Consider the following 20,154-nt stretch of genomic DNA (forward strand, 5'->3'; position numbering starts at 1 on the left):
GAAGAAACGATGAGTAGTGTTCGGTGATGGAAGAAAAATTGAGATCAGAACACGGGTTGAAGGGATGGGTGAAGACGCGTTGAATGGAAAAGTGGAGAGGCAGACATTTCGGAAAAATGAAAAAGAGAGAGGGAAGAATTTGAAGGTAAAAACAGGTTTATGGAAGCCTTCAAAACCATACATTCTAACAAGGGTTAGGTTTAACTTAACTTAACCTCACAGTGTTAACACTAACACCAAACGCCCCATAAACCCTTAAATGTTAGTTTAGTTTAGGTTAGTTTAAATAGTTTAGTTTTTTGTTTTTTGAAATTAGTTTTAGGATTTTAATGATGAATTAGTTTTAGGATATTGTTTAGGAATAGATTTTGGTTTTTTGAAGTTGAAAATTTGAATGTGGGTTGAAAATTGGGGGGGGGGGGGGTATTTGAGAAATATATTTGGAGAATTAAAAATTTGAATGTGTGGGTTGAATTTGAAGAGGGGGAGGGGGTTTAATTGAATATTTGAAGGGGGTGGGTCGAAAATTAGAGGGGAGGGGCGGTTGAGGATGTGAATTTAAAGGGGGTGTGGTTGAATTGAAATTTTGAAGGGGTTGGGGGAGTTTAAATTGAAAATTTGAGGGGTTAGGGTTGAAAATTTGAAGAGGGGGGAGGGGGTCAAGGCTATTATTGTTTTAAAATTATGTAATTTGTGTTAAGATTTGTTTTGGCTATCTTGCAGTTATGGTAGCCTATAGTTCGATTTTAGTTGTTTATTTCTTAGTAGTTTTGAATAATTTTGTTGTTGATTTGGGATGGCTAGCCTACAGTTATGGTAGATTTATCTTTTTTTTGAATTTGTTTGTATTTTTGAGGGTTTGAAGGGGTGGTATAGGGTAGCTTGTAAGGTAGCGTTGTCGGAAGGGGTGGGTAGGATGTGAAGATTGAAGTTGTTTGTGGTTAATTAGGTTGTGTGGCTATCTTGCAGTTATGGTAGCCTATATAATGCAAGCACGTACCCAGATATTTATGTAGTTTATATATTTTTATTCTAGTTATGTGTTCATATTTGCTTATTTAATGTTTGTTTTTTTATGTCTACAGACATTGTGTCATCATTCCTGAGTGGTTTTGACAAGACCGATGCCATGTTTCTTGAGTTTGCAAAGGAGCTAGATAACCCTACGGAAGGGTTGTCGTCAGTGGGCGACAATTTGGGTGAGTCTAATAATGGTATACATTTTAACTTAGAATTATTTGAACTTTGTTTTTGACATTATATGTTCTTATAATTTATTCAACAAGTACTTCTTAGTCATTTGTGACTCCGACTCCTAGGAGACGTGCGTAGTCTTGACTCTTGGAGTCGGAGCGCTACTTTTCAGCGAATGGGCAGATTTCAATGATGATCGCCCCTGGTGCGGAGAAGCTTATTTTTCCACACGCCGTTTGTTTTAGCTAGACGATAGGCGTGTGTGTGCAAAAGACATTTCTCGTCCGCTACCTTAAGTGGGTAGACGTAGGTAGAGAATACATCAATGTCGTCAAGGGCGATCTCCAGGTAAGTCCACTACACATTTCTATTTTTATTTGGAACATATTTAAGTTAACCAAACTAATGTGTTATTTTGTAATGTGTAACGGTTTTTTGTGCTTGATTTCAATGATCAAGTAATGAATAGGTTTATCGAGCATCAGATGTTCAACACCTTTAAAGAGTTTCAGGGTGACTATCATAGACACTTCAAAAAGTACAGCGACCCCGAGGACGCTCATGCCAACCCACCACACATATTGGTAGAACGTGATGAGGATTGACACTACTTCTATGACCATTACATGAGTCGTGCATTCTAGGTGAACAACTGAACCCTTTGTCATGGTTAATTATGATTTCAACTTTTAATATGTATAATAAATAAACAATAGTTTTTATGTAGGAGCAATCATGGACGAAGAAGGTTGCTAGACAGAAGCAATCTTACAATCATAGTAGTGGATCGAAGTCGTTTCTACTACGATAGCACGAGCTTGCTAAGTAAAAAGGGGAGCCGATCGACCGTGTAGAGTTGTTTCGGCAAACACACATTTGAGACAGGACGTTCATGTCGCAGGCCGTGGAGGATGGCGCATGTAAATTATCCAAGCAACACTTCTGCCTTTATTTGTCCTCTTTAATAATATATTTTTTACTTACTAAGATAGTTACTAAATTTGTTGCATAATCAAATGTTGGAACTCCAGTCCCAAGCTACCTTAGAGGATACTCAACCACTCTCTGGGATGAGATATACGAGATGGTATTGGGTAAACGACTGGGCTACTCAAAAGGCCTTGGTTGGGTACCCAAGCCTAAGGCCCGTAAGATGGTCAGTGCGAGCAGTTCCATGTTCGCAGTCTATGGTAGAGCTCCAATTACGAGTTGTGCTTGATCAAGTTATGCAACGGGTTGAAGAACAGACAAGAAATCACGATGCATTAACTTCATAAGTGGAACAAATGCGGAAGCTCATAAAAAATATAAGTCGGGCACAACAAGGACCACTACATGATCCCTAGCTTTGCAGTACGTATATATGTTTCCATTATTTTTAAGTTCTTAAAATGACAGTATGCAATGATGATATACATATATATGTAATAAACTTAGTCACTTTTGTATCATTGTAGGACTCGTGGTGTAGAATGGCATACGAGGCTCATTAGGAGATGTACGACTTTCTTTGTGCTTTTTTTTTGAACGAGGTATATTTTTTATTTGTATTATGAACTTTGTTACATTTTTTGAATTTCTTTGTATTATGAACATTTAATTTTTTGTTGAATTTGTGCTTGTATTTCGTAATTTACTAATTTATTTTGAATTTTCTTTAATTGAATTGAAAATGAATGCGAATATTTTAGGAAATAAATCTTACAGGAAAATACTTCAGAAAAAAATAAAAAATTACATATTTAAAATATTTCCCGATGCAATACATACGTTGAGAATATAATGTAAACGTTATGTCGTGAATGGTTATTGCTGACGCATGGACAACGTCAGATATACAAACGTTGAGAATAATTATTTTCGATGTATAGTTGATGTCGGAATTGTGGACATTAGGGATGCCTTGTCGTCGATGCATTAAAGACATCGGTAACGATAATGTCGAGAGAAGTGTATTTTTGATGCCTTGTTGTTGACGCGTTTGGAATCGATCTCTCGACACATTTCTTCTGAAGGTCTTTCCGACATATCTTTCTGCGTCGAGAATTCAATTTCTGACGTTATTAACACTTATACGGATGTTTTTTATGCGTTAGGAGTCGTCCCACTTCTTATAGTGTCACCACAGCAAAATAATGTAGCAAAACGGAAAATAGAACTCTTAAAGAAATGATGAATGCCATGTTGTTAAGCTCTGATCTATCTGATAATATGTAGGGGAAGCCGCGTTGTCTGCATGTTTTGTTCTTAACAGGGTTTCCTACAAAAAGCTGGGAAAAACTCCCTACGAACCCTAGAAAGGATATGCACCAAATTTCTCCTACTTGAGAGTTTGGGGATGCTTGGCTAAGGTACCATTTCTTGTATTGAAGAAATATATGGTAGGGTTTAAAACCTTTGATTACATATTTATCGGTTATGCTCAAAATACCATAAATGAATCTAGGGATGCAGAATTCTTTGACCATGCGTTTCCTTTAAAGAAATCTATGTTTGTTCCTTGCCTGTCTGCATGATCTTGAAAACCCTCCAGTTGTTAGTGAAACCGCCTGTTTATGTAACTGTTAATACTTTGAACGATAGGATGTGAATTAGAACCTAGAAGAAGTAAAAGACAAAGAACTGAGAAAAGTTTTGGACCAGATTTCTTAAGCACCTTTATAGTGGAAAGACACGATGAAATTGACAATAATTTCACAAGTTTGTTTTTAATAGATGAGAATCCTAAAACTTACCAAGAGGCCTTAAAAACTCTGTAGAGTCAAGTATGTGGAAGGAGGCTATTAAGAGTGAACTGGATTCACTAACCATGAATCAAATATGGGAATTAGTAGACATTCTTAAGGGAAGTAAGCCAATTAAGTGTATGTGGATCTTCAAAAGAAAAACAAGACCAAATAGGTCAATAGAAAGATACAAAGGCTAGATTAGTGGTAGTAGGATATACTCAAAAGGAAGAAATTGACTACTTTGACACATATTCCCTTGTAACTAAGATCACCATAATTAGGATCTTGATTACTCTAGCGACCATTCATAGTCTTCTTGTTCACCAAATGGACGTAAAAACTGCTTTTCTAAATGGTGATTTAGAAGAAAAAATTTATATGACACAACCAGAAGGGTTCAAAATTCCAAGCCAAGAAAAGAAAGTATGTAAACTTAAAAAACCTCTCTATGGTCTTAAGCAAGCTCCTAAACAATTGTATGAAAAATTTAACAACATTTTGATAAACAATGGATTTAAATTGTAAATTCCTCAGATACAAGTGTTTATTCAAAGTTGTTTGGAGCTGGTTGCATAATAATATGCCTATATGTTGATGACACGTTGATCTTTAGAACAAACATGAAATTGATAAATGATGCCAAAGTGTTCCTTTGATCATACTTTGAAATGAATGACCTAGGAGTAGCAGACATAATTCTTGGTGTTAAAATCAGGAAAAGTGAAAACAGTTTGTCCCTATGTCAATCTCACTACGTCGAGAAATTACTAAAGTAATTTGATTCCTTTGATTTTTCTTCAGTAAGAAATTACTAAAATAGCTATTATGCTAGTAAACATCTTATGAAGAATAAAGGAGATAGTGTGGCTCAACTTGAATATGCAAAGATCACAGGTAGTGTTATGTACTTAATGAACTACACTAGGCTTGATATTGCATATGCTGTTAGTAGATTAAGTAGATATACACATAATTCTAATAGATACCACTAGGATGCTTTACGTCACTTATTGAGATATCTTAAAGGGACAATAAATTATTGTTTGCACTTTGACAAATTTCCTGTCGTATTAGAAGGATATTGCAATACTAACTGAGTTACAGACAATGATGAGATCAACTCTACTAATGGGTATGTATTCTTGCTCAGGGGTGGAGCAGTATCTTGGAAGCCTGCAAAATAGACTTTCATAGCTTAATCCACTATGGAATATGAGTTTATAGCATTCGAGTTGGCAGGACAAGAGGTTGAGTGGATTAAAAGCTTACTAGGAGATGTACCATTGTGGGGGGCATCTATGCCTGTATCCATACCGTATGATTCATAAGCTGCCATAATTATTGTCAAGAACAGTGTCTATAATGGCAAAAGAAGACATACACGTCTTAGGCATGGAGCTGTAAAACAACTACTAAAGGAAGGAACTATTTCCTTAGAGTTTATTCGATCTGAGAAGAATCTGGGTGATCCTTTAACCAAACACTATAAGAAATCGAGGTTTTTTCGATGCACAAAAAGGCGTCGGAAGAAGCGATGTCAGAAAATACACCCTATTTTGATGCCACTTTTTACACGTCAGACAAAGGAACTTTTTTCGATGCCGTGATAGAGTTGTTGGAAAAGAGGACAACATTTCCGACATCTGGGTGAAAAGCGTCAGGAATAATAACTTATCCCGACGCCCCATGCATGCGTTGGAAACTATCAGTCGGGAGAAGTTCATAATTTTTTAAATATATTTAACTTCTCCCAGTGCTGTAATGTTTTTTTAAAATATATTTAACTTCTCCAAATGCCATGCATAATAGCGTCGGGAGTTCCCCTTTAAAACCCATTTTTCAGATCTGTTTGAAAATTTTTAAAGGAAGCCGAAAAATGAGAAAAAGAGCGAGGGAGAGAAAGAGAGATTCCAAACTTCCGAAAGAGGAAGAAGATTTCCATCGCCATCCACCATCCAAACTTCCGTCGTCCAGTCTTCACAGTCGTCTGTCGCCCCTCGCTGATGGTAAGCCAATCTCTAATTTTTTTATTCTTTATTTTGGTTCAGGTATTAGAAATATAATTAAACTTGTGATTATTTTGTGGATTTGTATCAATAATTTTTAAACTATACTCATTTTGTTGTGGATTTTTTGTTGATTATGTAAATTTTGTTTTTATTGTTGATTTTTTGTTATTGTTTTTCATGTTCTTAGTCCTCCCTTTCGGTGCCACCACTGCCTTTATCTCTTATTGTTATTTATTTATTTAAGTTAAATTTTGCTTTAAAATCTTAAATCTTACTTCTAATTTTACCTTAGCATTACTAATTTTTCCATTCGTTTGTTTAGATCCTCTCCCGATTCATTTTCCCCGACTCCTATCTCGATGCAGATTTATGCATTGGAAAAGGATTTTTTGATGCTTTTTCATATATCTCTCGATGTCTTTGTACGTTGGGAGACCTCCATTTTCTTGTAGTGAAAGGACTAACAAGGAAAGTGGTTCTAGATTTCTTAGTGAACATGAGCCTAAAGCTCGTTGGTGATCCATAGAACTTGGTATTGAGTGGTCTATTCCGATAGACTTGATGGTCCATAACCTCTTATTGAGTGGTTTGTTGCGATAGACTTGATGGTCCATAGCCCGATTGTGTGGACAGTCCTGAAATGGACTTGATGGATGATACTAAAACCTTTGATTAGTCCATAATTTGTGTGGATAATGATGAAGTTTCTATAGCTCTTTTTGAGTGGTTTGTTTTATCAAACTTGATGGAGCATATAACTTGATAGTGAAGATGGAGTCGCCTTCTATGAAAGTGTTTAAAGGTCTCTTTCAAGAGCTTTCACAATGACCCGAGTTTCATTTTATGTGCATGGTCATAAAGGCATAAATCCATATTGCAAAAACAAGAACAAAACCAGGTATAAAGCGTGTAAGGGTCTCAACTAGTGTTCTTGAAAGTTCAAGATACAATTCGCTATCTCTAACAAGGTTGTTGCCTTACTTCACTATGCATTAATTCAAATTTTCGAAAATTGATGTTTAAACTTAATATCCTTTCCTAGCTTAGAACTCAACTGTTAAAATCTTGTTCTCCTTTGTTCACGTACCCAGTAACTTTGCTTTTACGGTCATTTGTGGGGGATTGTTGGAAATGACATATGGGCCTTTAGCCTATAAGCAAAGTTAGTATACTTTGTCCCACATTGATAAATTTTGAAGAGGTAATTGATTTTGTATATCAAATACATGAAATGGGAATACAAGAAACGTTAGAGGTGATAGCATTACCTTATCAACACATGCTTGCAATTATCTCCATTTGTGGGGTTAAATATGTAGGTGGGCTCAGGTAGTTGTGCTTGTGTGTAAAATGAAGTAATTTTTATTACTTGCCCGATTATTTTTTTGGAATTTTTTTAAATTCCGATTAGATATCTTTGCCACATTTTTTATCCTTTGTGTCCGATTCCAATGTGTACGGGTCACTCGAAAGCTTTCAATGTGCACATTCACTCAGACGTTCTCCGACTGTTGTTGACCCGCGCGCTCCCTTTGTTCTTCGTCAGTCAGAATTAGGTAGTTGTGTTAAGCTTGAAGAGCAACCGACAACACGATTAGCACCACAATTGGTTGAAATTGCTTTTAGGGTAGTGGTTCGTCACGACACAGCAATTTCTTATTGATTGACATTCTCACATATTTTTTTAACATGATAAGTCTTGCTCATGTTTGATATCTTTCTCGCTTTTGCTCCAACTCTTACTTTAGGTCGAAACGAAACACACTAGACTTTGTTTGCAGAGGGAGATTATTATTATTATTTTTGGATCTTCCGACCTTGAAGTGGAATTCTAGTTGATCAGCGATTTCATTGATCAATCCCTCCCCATGTATATCTATCGGTCTCAGAAAAAAATATTAGAAATTCTATCACATTATTGTTTGCGATAAAAACAAATCAATGATCATATTAAAATTTAAGATAATTAGTACTATTTTAGGGTATTATAAAATTACTTTAAAATGTAAATATTTTGGCAAATCATTCAATTTTCTGATTACGAAACTCATTTCCATAACACATCAGTAAACACCGCAAAAGATGATTTAATCACTAACATTTTTTTAAAAATCTACTTTAATTAAGATTACACCCAAAATTTCCCATGAACAAACCAGACGCTCCCTAAAATTCTCATCTTTGAAAACTAGAAAACTAGACTAATACTTAAAAATACCACAAAGTAATTTTTTCAAATTTTCGTTAGAATTCTTAATTTCTAAGAGATATTTGTAAATAATGTGCTAACTTAATTATTTATAAATATAGCAAAATGTTCTTTTACAATAGATCACGATCAACTTAGACATTTATCACTTTAGTTTCAAATATTAGTAGATGGATCGACCGCAGTCTATCACTATCACTCTGAAGTTTTCTATATCGGTAAACATTTGTATAGTTTTGCCATTTAAAACAATTTCTATTTTTTTAACATAAATTAAACATTTCTTTCAAACATATCGAATCTAGTGAGAAATTGTAAAAAAGATCGCGGTTGGGTTTTCGTTTCATAAAATTAGCATACTTTTTTAAAAATAGTGCAAACAATAATTCTCAGTCTATCCCAATAGAACACCAATATTTGATTTTTTTCCATTTTTTTTTAAATCTTCCCCAATCTTACTTATTTTTTTTTTCAAATTCAGTTATTTTGTCAAATATTGTATCCAATTCTTACCTTATCTAAAAATAGATTTTATGAGATCCATCTAACAAACCCATTTAAAAAATTAATAACATTAAAGATTTTAAAAAGGAAAAGTTACATAAATATAATAAAACACCAAACTATTTACGGCCCGTGTAACAAAATTCATAAAGTTACCTATTTTTTAAATATTTCAAGTTTGCCCTTCTCTTCCTAGCGATTTCTCTGCGATTTATTTCATCGTCTTCCTCTTCGATTTCTTTTATCGTCTTTCTTCTTTTTCTCTTTTTTTTTCTGCGATTTCTTTCCATCATCTTTCTTATTTTTAAATTTTTTTTACGTTGTTAAATCTTTCCATCGTATTTCTTTATTTTTCACAGCGATTTTTTTCCATCGTATTTCTTCTTTTCTGATTTTGTGATTTCTTTCAACCGTTTTTCTTCTTTTTTTATTCTTTTTTACATCGTTTAATATTTACATCTTCTTCTTTTCTGATTCTCTTTTACGTCGTTCAATCTTTTCATCGTCTTTCTTTTTTCTTTTTTTTAAGCGTTTACATTTGGGTAACCAAATCTAAACGACTGTGTATAAGACAAAGAATCTTGAAAAAAAAATCATTTAGATTGGAGTAGCCAAATGCAAACGATCGTGTAAAAAAAATAAAAGATTGTGTATAAAGAATCTTGAAAAAAAAATCATTTAGATTGGAGTAGCCAAATGTAAACGATCATTTAAAAAAGTATACGATTGTGTAAAACAAAAAAAGATCGTGTATAAAAAATCTTGAAAAAAAAGATATTTGTATTGGAGTAGTTAAATGTAAACGATCATGTAAAAAAAGTAAACGATCGTGTAAAGAAATCTAAACGATCGTGTAAAAAAATTAAAAAAACAGTGTACCAAATTAAACGATGGAATCAAAAAAATAAATTGTAGCCATATATAAACGATCGCGTATAAATTGTAGTCATATCTAAACGATCGCCTTGTAGTCATATCTAAACGATCGCTTAAATATTGAATCGCGTATAAATTATAACCATATCTAAATGGTCGCCTTGTAGCCATATCTAAATGATTGCAAATATATTACGTGCGCGTTATTGACGGTGTGGTTAACGAACTTGTAGCCATATCTAAATGATTGCAAATATATTACGTGCGCGTTATTGACGGTGTGGTTGACGAAGCATTTTCGATATTTTACACGGTGGGCCTCTAGGCTTTTTCCGTTTTTAGAATTATTCTATACAGTGTAAATATTTTGTCATTTTTTTTTATATTTTTGAAAAGACCCTTTTAAAAAATTATTAAGATTTTGATGTGAAGATTTAAAAAACTACTAAGATTTTGATATAAAACTAAGATTTTGATATAATATTTGGTAAAGATAATCGAAATATTTGGTAAAGATAATCGAAATATTTGAAAGAAAGCTAGTAAAATCTTGGTGTAATCTTACTGCGGAGGTCCAAAACAATCAATAGGTAATCAAGAGGTTGAAAAAAAGCTAAATCTCGGTGATCGATCTCGGTGGGATGGGAGGAGATATATGAAAAATTGACAAAAGTAACACACTTTTAGCATTCGTTTTCAACCGTAGCACATTTTTTATGTTTTTCTTTGTCAATCTTAGGCGAGATTGACCATCGAGATTTTTCTTTTCGTTTTCAGAAATAGCACATTTTTTTTATGGTTTTTCTGTCAATCTCGGGCGAGATCAACTACCATTTCCCTAAGATATTAAGATTTTCCAATGAGTTTTCTTATCGACGATTAGATCGAGATTCTACCATTTTCAAATCTTCCACAATCTTATTTACTTTTTATCTTTTTTTTTTAAAAAAGTAGTCAAACATTCTCAAATCTTCCACCAAATCTTAAATATTCAATTTCTCAAACTTAAATTACCTTTTTTCCTTTTCTTCTTCTCTTCTTTAACCCAAAACAATTATTTCCCATTATTCGGCCACAACAAAGGATGCCACTCCATTTCTTTCTGGCTTATGCCCAATCAATTCTTCCACCTCCGAACTATATTACTTCTCCTACTTCTTTCTTCTTTTCCTCTTTCTCAAATTCTCGACCTTTGATCTTATGATAAGATGATTAAATTGATTAAAGAAAAGAATTAGGAAAGGAAAAAAAATGGTAATTTAAGAAATAGTTGAAAATTTTGAACAAATTAATTAAGATTTGATGAAAAATTTGTGAAGGTTTGAATAATTTTTTTTTTGAAAAGATAAATAAATTATTAAAATTTGGAAGATAAAAATTGGTTAGGATTCGATGAAAAAGTTTGTGAAGGTTTGAATAAATTGTGAGATTGATAAAAAAAAAAAAAATAGTTTAACAAGTTAAAAAAAGATGTGCTCCTCCTCGAGCTACTTTTGCCAATTATACGATATAGGTCGGTTGAACCATTTTAAAAAGAGAAAACCATTAAATAACAAAATATTGGATAGCAAACTGAAAAATAGCAAATCCAAAATTAATTTAATTTATAACACAACTGCAATAATTGTTTTGAATATTATCTTACTGTAGAAGATTGCACCAACATGCCCTAAAGATATGACTTTAATTTCAACTAGATTTGTGAATTATTAAGATTTAAATTAACTAATTCACAATTTTTTATATTTCATATTATTTATCGAAACTTTATTAAATAATACATATTACATATTTTTAATAACAATTTAAATCTACATTTAATATCATCCCTTACAATCGTTAATTTGAATTCAAATTTTACCTTCTATCCTTAAAATAATGCCAAAGATAAATTCCATTTTTCGCATTTTTTATTCTTCAAACTATTTATCAAAGACATAAACAATATATAATATATATTTGATATTTATTAACATTTTGAGTTTAGAAATATATATCTCACCCTAAAAACATTAGTTTTAATTCAAATTTTACACCTTAATTTTAAATCGTTAGCTTGAATCTTTAAAATTATGCTAAAGATACCAAACTTAAATTTGAGTTAGATTATCATCCCTAAAATAAATGTTAAATGCTAAAGATAACAAACTAATTTATTTACAACATTTTCATCCCCAAATTCTGTTTATTTAACAATAATTTCATAAATAATACATAATACATAATTATTATTTTGAATTCAAATTTTATACTTTATCTCTAAAATGATGCTACAAATAACGATTTAATTGGATGATTCAAATCCTAAAAATAACAATTCAAATTTATTAGTTTTAGTTTGTTTTGATAATCTCCAAATTTATTTATTTAATAACAAAAATTAATAAATTCGAATTTAATCAAAAATATTTCATTGAGATCCTTAAAAATATTTTTATGGTTAGTAAAAAAATATATTTCATTAACCCACTTGAAAATATTTGTTTGGAAAATATGATGGAAGTATAAATTTGAATATATTTAATTTGTTCCATTTGTTTTATTGTTTATTTTTTTCTTAATTTAACAAAATCGATTTATTGGTTAAATCAGTTAGGTTTGATTGCGTTAATTTTCTATAGAGTGTACATACTATATGACAATATTATTTTTTTCCACATTAGATCCACAGTATTTGATACGATGTATAGCTTATGTTACCGACACAATTACATTATAATTTATACTTTTAAATAATGTGATAAACTGTTCGTTCTATATCATGATCACATATTCAAATATTAATATTTATTTACTCATATAATCATATGCCTTTTCAAATCCAAAAAACTTAACATTAAGATGAATTTGTTACAAAACAAAAAATAAGAACGATTTTCTAAATAGTGTCACTGAATCATAATATCGGTTGTTTAACTAAACAAATTTTATAATAACCAATAAAATTAAGATTTCCTAAACATGGTATATGTCGAGTATGAATAATGTTATAAACAATAGATTTGGGACACACGCAAAAAGATAAAAGATTAGGTCATCAAAATATACTATTGTTCTCCTGTCTATAGAATAATTTATATATTCCAAATACAGTGTATTTGAATAGCTAAAAAAATGAGATAGGATATTGAAAATAACATGAAGATGATATATTTTGCAAATAAATTTTAAATTTGATAAATCTTAACTAAATATGCTATTTTGTTGCTGGATGAGATTGCAACAACCTCTCCTATAGTAATGGTAAATATATATACAAGATTTTCACTTTTGTTGTATCTTAAACAATTTATTAAGTAATACATAATAAATATTTTTAATAACAATTTAAATTTAAATTTTAGATCATCACCTAAAATAATGTCAAATATCAATATAAGATTTTAAGTTTTTTTATATTTTAAACCATTTATTAAATAATACATGATATATATTTTTAATAACTTGAATTTAAATTTTAGAATTGTAATTATGCCACATTTTTGCAATTATTTGAATATTCTCTTTTAGGTTTTATTAGAGAAAAGAAAGAAGGAAATTGAGCTAGAGGGGACAAACATTAGAGACCGAAAGTTTTTCTTGTAAACAAGAGAGGAGAAAAATGCGGTGAACGGAGAGGAAGACGTCAAGAGTTTCTACGTAAGCGAGGATGGGCCTTTTCGAGCAGCGTTTGATGGCGTCCAACGTTGGTGGGTTTGCGGTGGGTTTCATCGTGGTTCTTTTTGGGGTTTGCAGTGGATTGTCGTATGAAGAATTTGAAGAGTTTGAAGGGAACGAAGCTGGAAGCTAGTTAGCTAGTTTCAATCGTTTGTGTCCGAATGCGCACGATTTGAAAAAGATATGAAACGGCTGCAGAAATTATATGGAGCTTTGGTGACTATACATGTTAAATGTGTGTTGAAAGTTTTATTTAATTATAATGTATTTGAGGTTTATTGAAGAATTATAAATTTGTCACTTAAATAAGAATGTTTTTTCAGATTTGTGTGTTTTGATATGTTGTCAGTTTAAAAATAAATTCTATCGTTTATACAAATTCAACCTACTATTTTGCCATTCTCCGGCCCTTTTAAAAAGGTGCTGTAAATGAAAATTTATTGTTTTGCACATCTCGAATTTGGTCCGTCTCTACCCTCTCCGAAGTGACCTGTTTCACCTCCTCTTCGCCACCAAAAGTTTTGGGCTTTGTATTTATGTTTTCTAATCTCTCTTCATTTCTCAAAGCTCAGTTCCATTTGACTCTGTATTGAGCTTGTTCTTGTCTTTGTTTCATTATTTTGTACGATATGAACCCCCTCTTTCGAATTCGCATTCACTTCTCTACCAATTCCATTAACCACCTCTTTAATTCCAACCCATCATATCCACATTTCATTTGTTTCAGAAGATTTTCAATTCATTCATTGTCGTTGAACAATACCCATCATTGTAACCTCACCCATTTTCTCCGTGTGTCTCAAATCCAAACCTACCCAGCTCCCAACCTCTCTTTTACGAAATTTTGTTTGAATTTCTACTCAAAAACGGCACCTTCAAGATCTTTCCGGAGGCGAGCGAATAAGAGGTTGAAAGCCAGCCTCAAACCTACACTGGACGAAGCCCAATTTCAGTTAGCAGTTTCGAAAATCCCTCCAAGGTTTACCCCCGAAGAACTCCGTAATGTAATCTCTCTCCAAAAAGATCCTTTGGTTTGTTTTGAGTTGTTCAATTGGGCTTCACAGCAGCCTCGTTTCAAACATGATGTTTCCTCTTATGAGATTACCATTAAGAAGCTGGGTGAGGCGAAAATGTATGAAGAAATGGATCATGTTGTGAATCAGGCGCTTGCTGTTTCTTCTATTGGTTCCGAGACTCTTTACAATACTATGATATATTTTTTCACTGAGGCAAGGAAGTTGACTAGAGCTATCAATATATTTAAGCATATGCAGAACAATAGAAACTTGAATTGTAGGCCTTCAATTAGAACATATAATCTACTTTTTACTGCATTCTTGAGTCGAGGTCGTAATACTTATATAAATCATGTGTATATGGAGACTATTAGATGTCTCTTTAGACAGATGGTGAATGATGATGGGATTGAACCTGATATATTTGCTTTGAATTGTATGATAAAGGGCTATGTGCTTTCCCTGCATGTTAATGATGCGCTTAGGATCTTTCACCAAATGGGTGTTGTGTATAGCTGCTTACCAAATTCATATTCCTATGACTATTTGATTCATGGGTTAAGCGCCCAAGCTCGAACGGATAATGCAAGGGAATTGTGTAATGAAATGAAGGAAAAGGGGTTTGTGCCTAGTAGTATATCGTATAATTCAATTGTGAATGCTATGGCTCTCAATGGAGAGGTTGAAGATGCAGTGAATTATTTGTGGGAGATGATTGATCATAGAAGATCTCCCGATTTTATTACGTATAAGACAGTATTGGACGAACTGTGTAGACTAGGGAGGGTAGTTGAAGCCACGAGTTTGTTGAGGGAATTGCAAGAGAAGGATCTTGTGGATGGTCATACTTATAGGAAACTTCTCTATGTGCTTGAAGATGATTATGGAAATCTGAATTGATGGCCGACCACAATTGAGCTCACGGACCAATGTGGTCTTAGAAGGCAGGACTTACACGTGAAATTTGATGTCAGAACCACAAAGCGCCTTAGTCAGACCGTGCAGATAGAAAACCAATCTGTGTGATTTCTGTTTTGCCAATTGTTCTTGTGTTTCAATTGAAGGTTTAAGACTTACAGGTGCCATTTACTAAAAGTCTAAAAGGTTAAGAACTGATATTTATCAAGATGCTCAGCTTCATATAGTTCTAAATTATGAAGACTACTGTTGCGTACATTTTGTGGTCACACATGGCTTATAAATGCTACAATTATTACTCAATCAATGAGGTTAGCTTCTTGAGACTTTTAATATCTTATATATGTTTTTCTTTCCAATGACTTAAAAAATTAAACATTATCTGAAGCACTATGACCAATTACTTTCGCATTATAGTATGACCAATTACTTTCGCATTATAGTAGGTGTGTTCTTATATGATAGAGACCTCTTTGTGGGAGTTGAATGACAAGATATCTTCTCCAAAAGAAGCTTGTGATGCCTTATGCCTTTGTCTCTTCAAGTTCAAGGTACTTTTGTAAGTTTAGTTCATTTAACATTGATTTTTTTTCACTTCAAGAACCAATCAAGAAAGTCATCCAAGTATAGGTTGTGTTAAAGATTACTCTATGCACAGTGTGCACTGACATATGGTTGTAGTATTTTCCATAATAACACAATAGGTTCAATCGTATAATGTCAAGATTAAATTGCAAATTTGGCTACCGTTTGGAGAAGGTTAGAATTTAGTCTCTATTGTTTATAATTAGAATTCCTAGGATTTTATCAAACCATATATCGTTTATGAGGTTTTATCAAACCATAAGGACTAAATTCTAGCTTTTAAAACCATAGCCACTCAATTCCAATCTTCTTCAATCCATGTGGACAGAGTTGCAATTTAACCTAGCATTTACTAGTCCTGATCATCCTCCTGAAGGGCTGTGAAGTGTAAAGTATATATCCTCGTCTGCCAATGTAGGAAAAGTACAGAAACAAGAAAGTATTTATTAAAACTATATAATATCACAGGTGGAATTTCATTTGTGGACGATAAGTTATGTATTTACGATTCATTGGATAAAGAAATTTTGTATCACATAATCTTTATGGTCTCATCTTGGCTGAAATAAATATTTGATTATGGCCTTATTCTTCCAAGAACGGACGATTTGGCCACAATCACCATTACCAATCTTTACAACAATTGGGGAAGGTGTTCTTCAAACCTAAGGAAGCAATGATTTGTTTCAATGTTTTACTAGAAGATTGGTGTCTAGTAGAATTTCCATTCAAGAACATGAAACATTGCGAGTAAAACAAATGTATGTTTATGACTCTGAGAAATTAACCTAATTGTGTTAATTCACACAATTCAAGTTATGAAGTTAAACTTTCTATTGATGGAATATTAAGAATACATGAAGAAGATATTATGTGTGGCAACAAGGCAATAGGAAACAATATTAACCATAAGAATTTGTATTTAATAACATGAAAAGTTGAAGTCGAGCTTGGTAATTTGAATATGGCATATGGGTGAAACACCTTTAACTATCTCTATCAATTTAGTTGAAGGGGGGAAAAAGGGACAAAATTGGAATGAGAGGGTGGTTTTATGTGGTTGAAATTGATAGGAATAACTATGAAGCAATAAAATCTCTTTTTCTTTTTAAAATGGTGACCTAAACGCGATTTGTGATTGATAGCGAGATTGCGAGCAAGATTTAGGAAGTGTAATTAAGAAACTCCGGTGTATTTTTACAAAAATATTATACAATCTTATTTTCAAAAAATATGAGTCGTATTTCATTTTAACTCAAAATTTTCAATCATCCATACAAATTCTCCTTTAAACTTTCTGCCAAATAACTTTTAAAGAATATACGATAAATTTTTAAACTTTTAATTTTGTATCAAAGTAAGTTTTTTTATTTGAAAAGATATTGTAATACAACTTGGGATAGGAAATTTGAATTCTCTTTTTGTTCTTAAGTACTTGAAGTATTAATTAAATTGAGTTCATGTTAGCGTATCAAATAAGTTATTGTCAATACTCAAAGTTTTTTTTTAAAAAATAACTAACATAGTAATATAAAATTGAATTTTACGTCCAACAAGGCTACGAAATTGATATTTGATACGAAATTGATATTTTAAATACATTGGATAGAAAGTTGAAAGATGTTAAACATAGTTTAAAAGTTTAATAAATGTATTAAAACATCACCCTTTTTAAAATTCATGGATCAAATAGGCATTAGTTTAATGAATGTATTAAAACATCATCTCTTTAAAAAACTCATGGTTAAAATAGGTAAAAACCAAATTTACAATATAGCCAACGATAATCTTTGCGTCATTCTACTGAATACACCATTGGTTTATTAATCAGCTAGTTATATTGATATTTCATTAATTAAAATAGTAGATTCCTAAAGATAATGAGATAAAAGTAGAAGTCTGAATACCAAGAAGGAAACCGTACAATTAGATCTTAGCAATTATGTAAAAAGTCATTGGTTAATTGTATGCATCAATAACTTTTTTTTTTTCATGAACTTATCATGAATCTCCCTCAAAATCAATAAAGCCACTTTCAATTTTAATTTTAGCGTAGCTTAACTCATAATAATCATTAGATGCAGATTAAAAAAAAGAAAAAGATTTGAAGAAACTTCTGATCCCTACTTGGCAGGGATAACTTTTCTTCAAAGGGCATCTTGTTCCATCTTGAAATGCTAGATCCATTTGGTGATAAATGCTTTTGTTTCTTATCTTTAGATTAATGATTCCCAGACCTCCAACAGCTTGAGGGTAGGTAACTTTGCTCCGATGCACAAGATGTAGTTTATGGGCATATCATTGTTGCCTTTCCTTCTCTATAAAGTTTTTCGATCATAGGGGTGAATTCTGTTGGTATTCTGAAAAGTGAGATAGTATGTAGGTAGGTTACATAATGTTTGCTTGGATAAGAATAATCCTACCGTCCTTTGAAATGTGAGAACATGACCAACTGAAGCTTCTTTTCAACCTTTTCAATGACCGGTTGCCAAAACATGAGAGATTTCGGGTTAACAGAGGGATCCCGAGATAAGTATTTGGCCATGAACCAATTCTGCAACCAAAGCTGTCAGCAATTGAATTTAATTCAGTAGAAATGAGGTTGATACCGATGATTTCTGACCTTTTATGGTTGATGTTCTTTGATAGAAGAGTGCTCATATTTTGAGAAAAGAATGGAATCATCTGTAAATTGGAGATGGGTGATGCATAATTTTTTCTTACCAATATCAAAGCCTTGGATGCGTCCTTCAGATTTAGCTCTGTCCATAAGCCGGCTAAGAATGTCAATGACAAAGTTGAAAAGGAAAGGGGAGAGAGGGTCCTGCCTGATTCCTTGATTAATGATGGAGAAGTTTGCACACGACAGACAACCCTTAATCCATTTTCTCCGTCTGCTTGAAGAATATAGTCAAGAAAACTCGCAGTGTCAAAAGCCCTTTTAGTATCAAGCTTGATGAGAATTCTTTTATTTTTTTCCTTTCCTCGACCAATCATCAATAACTTCATTGGCTATAAGTGAAATATCCAAAATCTGATGGCCCTCTACAAATCTCAGATAGAATCCTAGCAAGAATTTTGTAGACACTTGTAAGGTCGAGCTTGGTCTAACCTATCCTGGACCTAGCCTATTTCTAGTCCACTGATTCTCTCCTTTTCCTTTCTTCTTGAAAAAAGGTCCATTCTCATGGGATGACTTCTTCCTTGACTCCCTGGCTTCTTTGCCAACTAGGTAAACGAACAATTGTCTCGATCAACTTATGCCTCTTCCTAGTCCTATGCCTGGAACTGGATTCGTGCAATTGTTCTTCCTTTGAGTATGCACCTCTTCCTAGTCCTATGCCTGGATTTGCGCAATTGTTCTTCCTTTGAGTATGCTTTGTGGCGACAGCCAAACACAAGAGGGATAATAGTCCACCGGAGGTTCCTAATGCTTCCATACCCATCATAGACAATCTACCTCCTCTAACTTGGTCTTTTGAAGAATCACCACAGTAAGGTTATGTTTAAGAATGATGTTTTTAACCATTGCACGTTTTTCTCAGACTTTTAATCCTTCTACATTCCAAGGGAAAATAATCATGGGAAGATTGATGGCCCACCCTAGTTTCCCTTAATGATGTATTTCTCATGATTGATACTTGAAAGTTGAAACAACCTTTTTAGTTTATTTATTCCTTTGGATTTCTTCTTCTCTTGCTCATTTTAGCAGTTTGTGAGTAGGCTGTGATACCAAGCTAGTTCCGATAGTGGCAAGGAACCACAACTCAAAGGCGATGGGTAATGTCCGCCTGGCTATTGAGGACTTCTTGATCCTCAAGAAAGTGTGTTTCATCGGTGACTCCAACCACGGTGTTATGTAGAGAGAGAATCAGAAAGGTAGGCGAGGGGTTAGGAACGGGGGAGGGGAAATAACCGAAAGGAAAAGGGTGATATCCCTTTGGAAAAACATAGCTAGAGCCATTCTGTGGCAGCTTTGCCTTGAGTGCAACAACATAGTATTCCAAGACAAAATAAATCATTTTGAATCCTTTGTTGACCATGTGATTATTACTGCTATTACTTGGTGCAAACTTTCGGCAATCTTCAAATCATATAGTTTAGTTACTCTATTAACCAATTGGAGATGTATTATGTAACGAACTCCTTTGGTTTGGGGTCTCTTCCCCTTTTTCCTTTTGTAATAATGTGCTTATAAAAAATAAAATAAAATAACTTTCTGATCCCTGTATTTTGAACAACTGTTCTGTTTTAGTCCTGTTTGTAGTTATAATAGTGTGCTTTCAACAAATCTTAAATCTAAATTACTTCTCTATATCCATTATCCAACAGGAAAAAACCTACCAACCGCATTGAATAATTACAAAGCTATCTTCCCATTCAAATTTAATGAGCTACAGGGTTCTTATTTACACGTTTTCCAACCTCCCAAACCTAACAAAAAAAAAACTATAAAA

At 32.8% G+C, this 20,154-nt stretch overlaps 1 protein-coding gene and 1 long non-coding RNA gene across 9 annotated transcripts; both read left to right on the forward strand.

Moving 5' to 3' along the window:
- The first annotated feature begins 13,628 nt into the window (after positions 1-13,628).
- Positions 13,629-16,243, forward strand: LOC103501729 (pentatricopeptide repeat-containing protein At2g27800, mitochondrial-like). 6 transcript variants are annotated; one of them, XM_051080590.1, is made up of 3 exons: positions 13,629-15,423; positions 15,556-15,663; positions 16,026-16,243. In XM_051080590.1, the coding sequence occupies exon 1, from the start codon at positions 13,808-13,810 to the stop codon at positions 15,092-15,094; it is 1,287 nt and encodes a 428-aa protein (XP_050936547.1). In that variant the 5' UTR covers positions 13,629-13,807; the 3' UTR covers positions 15,095-15,423; positions 15,556-15,663; positions 16,026-16,243. The 6 variants fall into 6 exon arrangements, with proteins under 6 accessions (XP_050936547.1, XP_050936548.1, XP_050936549.1 ...); XM_051080591.1 differs by having other exon boundaries at positions 15,559-15,663; XM_051080592.1 differs by having other exon boundaries at positions 15,578-15,663.
- Positions 16,244-17,835: 1,592 nt separating this feature from the next.
- LOC127144505 (uncharacterized) lies at positions 17,836-19,938 on the forward strand. 3 transcript variants are annotated; one of them, XR_007816249.1, is made up of 2 exons: positions 17,836-19,196; positions 19,410-19,938. It is a non-coding gene; the product is annotated as an uncharacterized LOC127144505 (long non-coding RNA). The 3 variants fall into 3 exon arrangements; XR_007816248.1 differs by having other exon boundaries at positions 17,836-19,191; XR_007816247.1 differs by having other exon boundaries at positions 17,836-19,191; positions 19,421-19,938.
- Positions 19,939-20,154: the final 216 nt, after the last annotated feature.

This window comes from Cucumis melo, chromosome 12, assembly GCF_025177605.1.
Source record: "Cucumis melo cultivar AY chromosome 12, USDA_Cmelo_AY_1.0, whole genome shotgun sequence".
Taxonomy (NCBI): domain Eukaryota; kingdom Viridiplantae; phylum Streptophyta; class Magnoliopsida; order Cucurbitales; family Cucurbitaceae; genus Cucumis; species Cucumis melo.

Coding starts and splice junctions, on each gene's coding strand:
- LOC103501729 (XM_008465409.3), top strand. CDS start 13,808: ATGAACCCCCTCTTTCGAATTCGCATTCACTTCTCTACCAATTCCATT.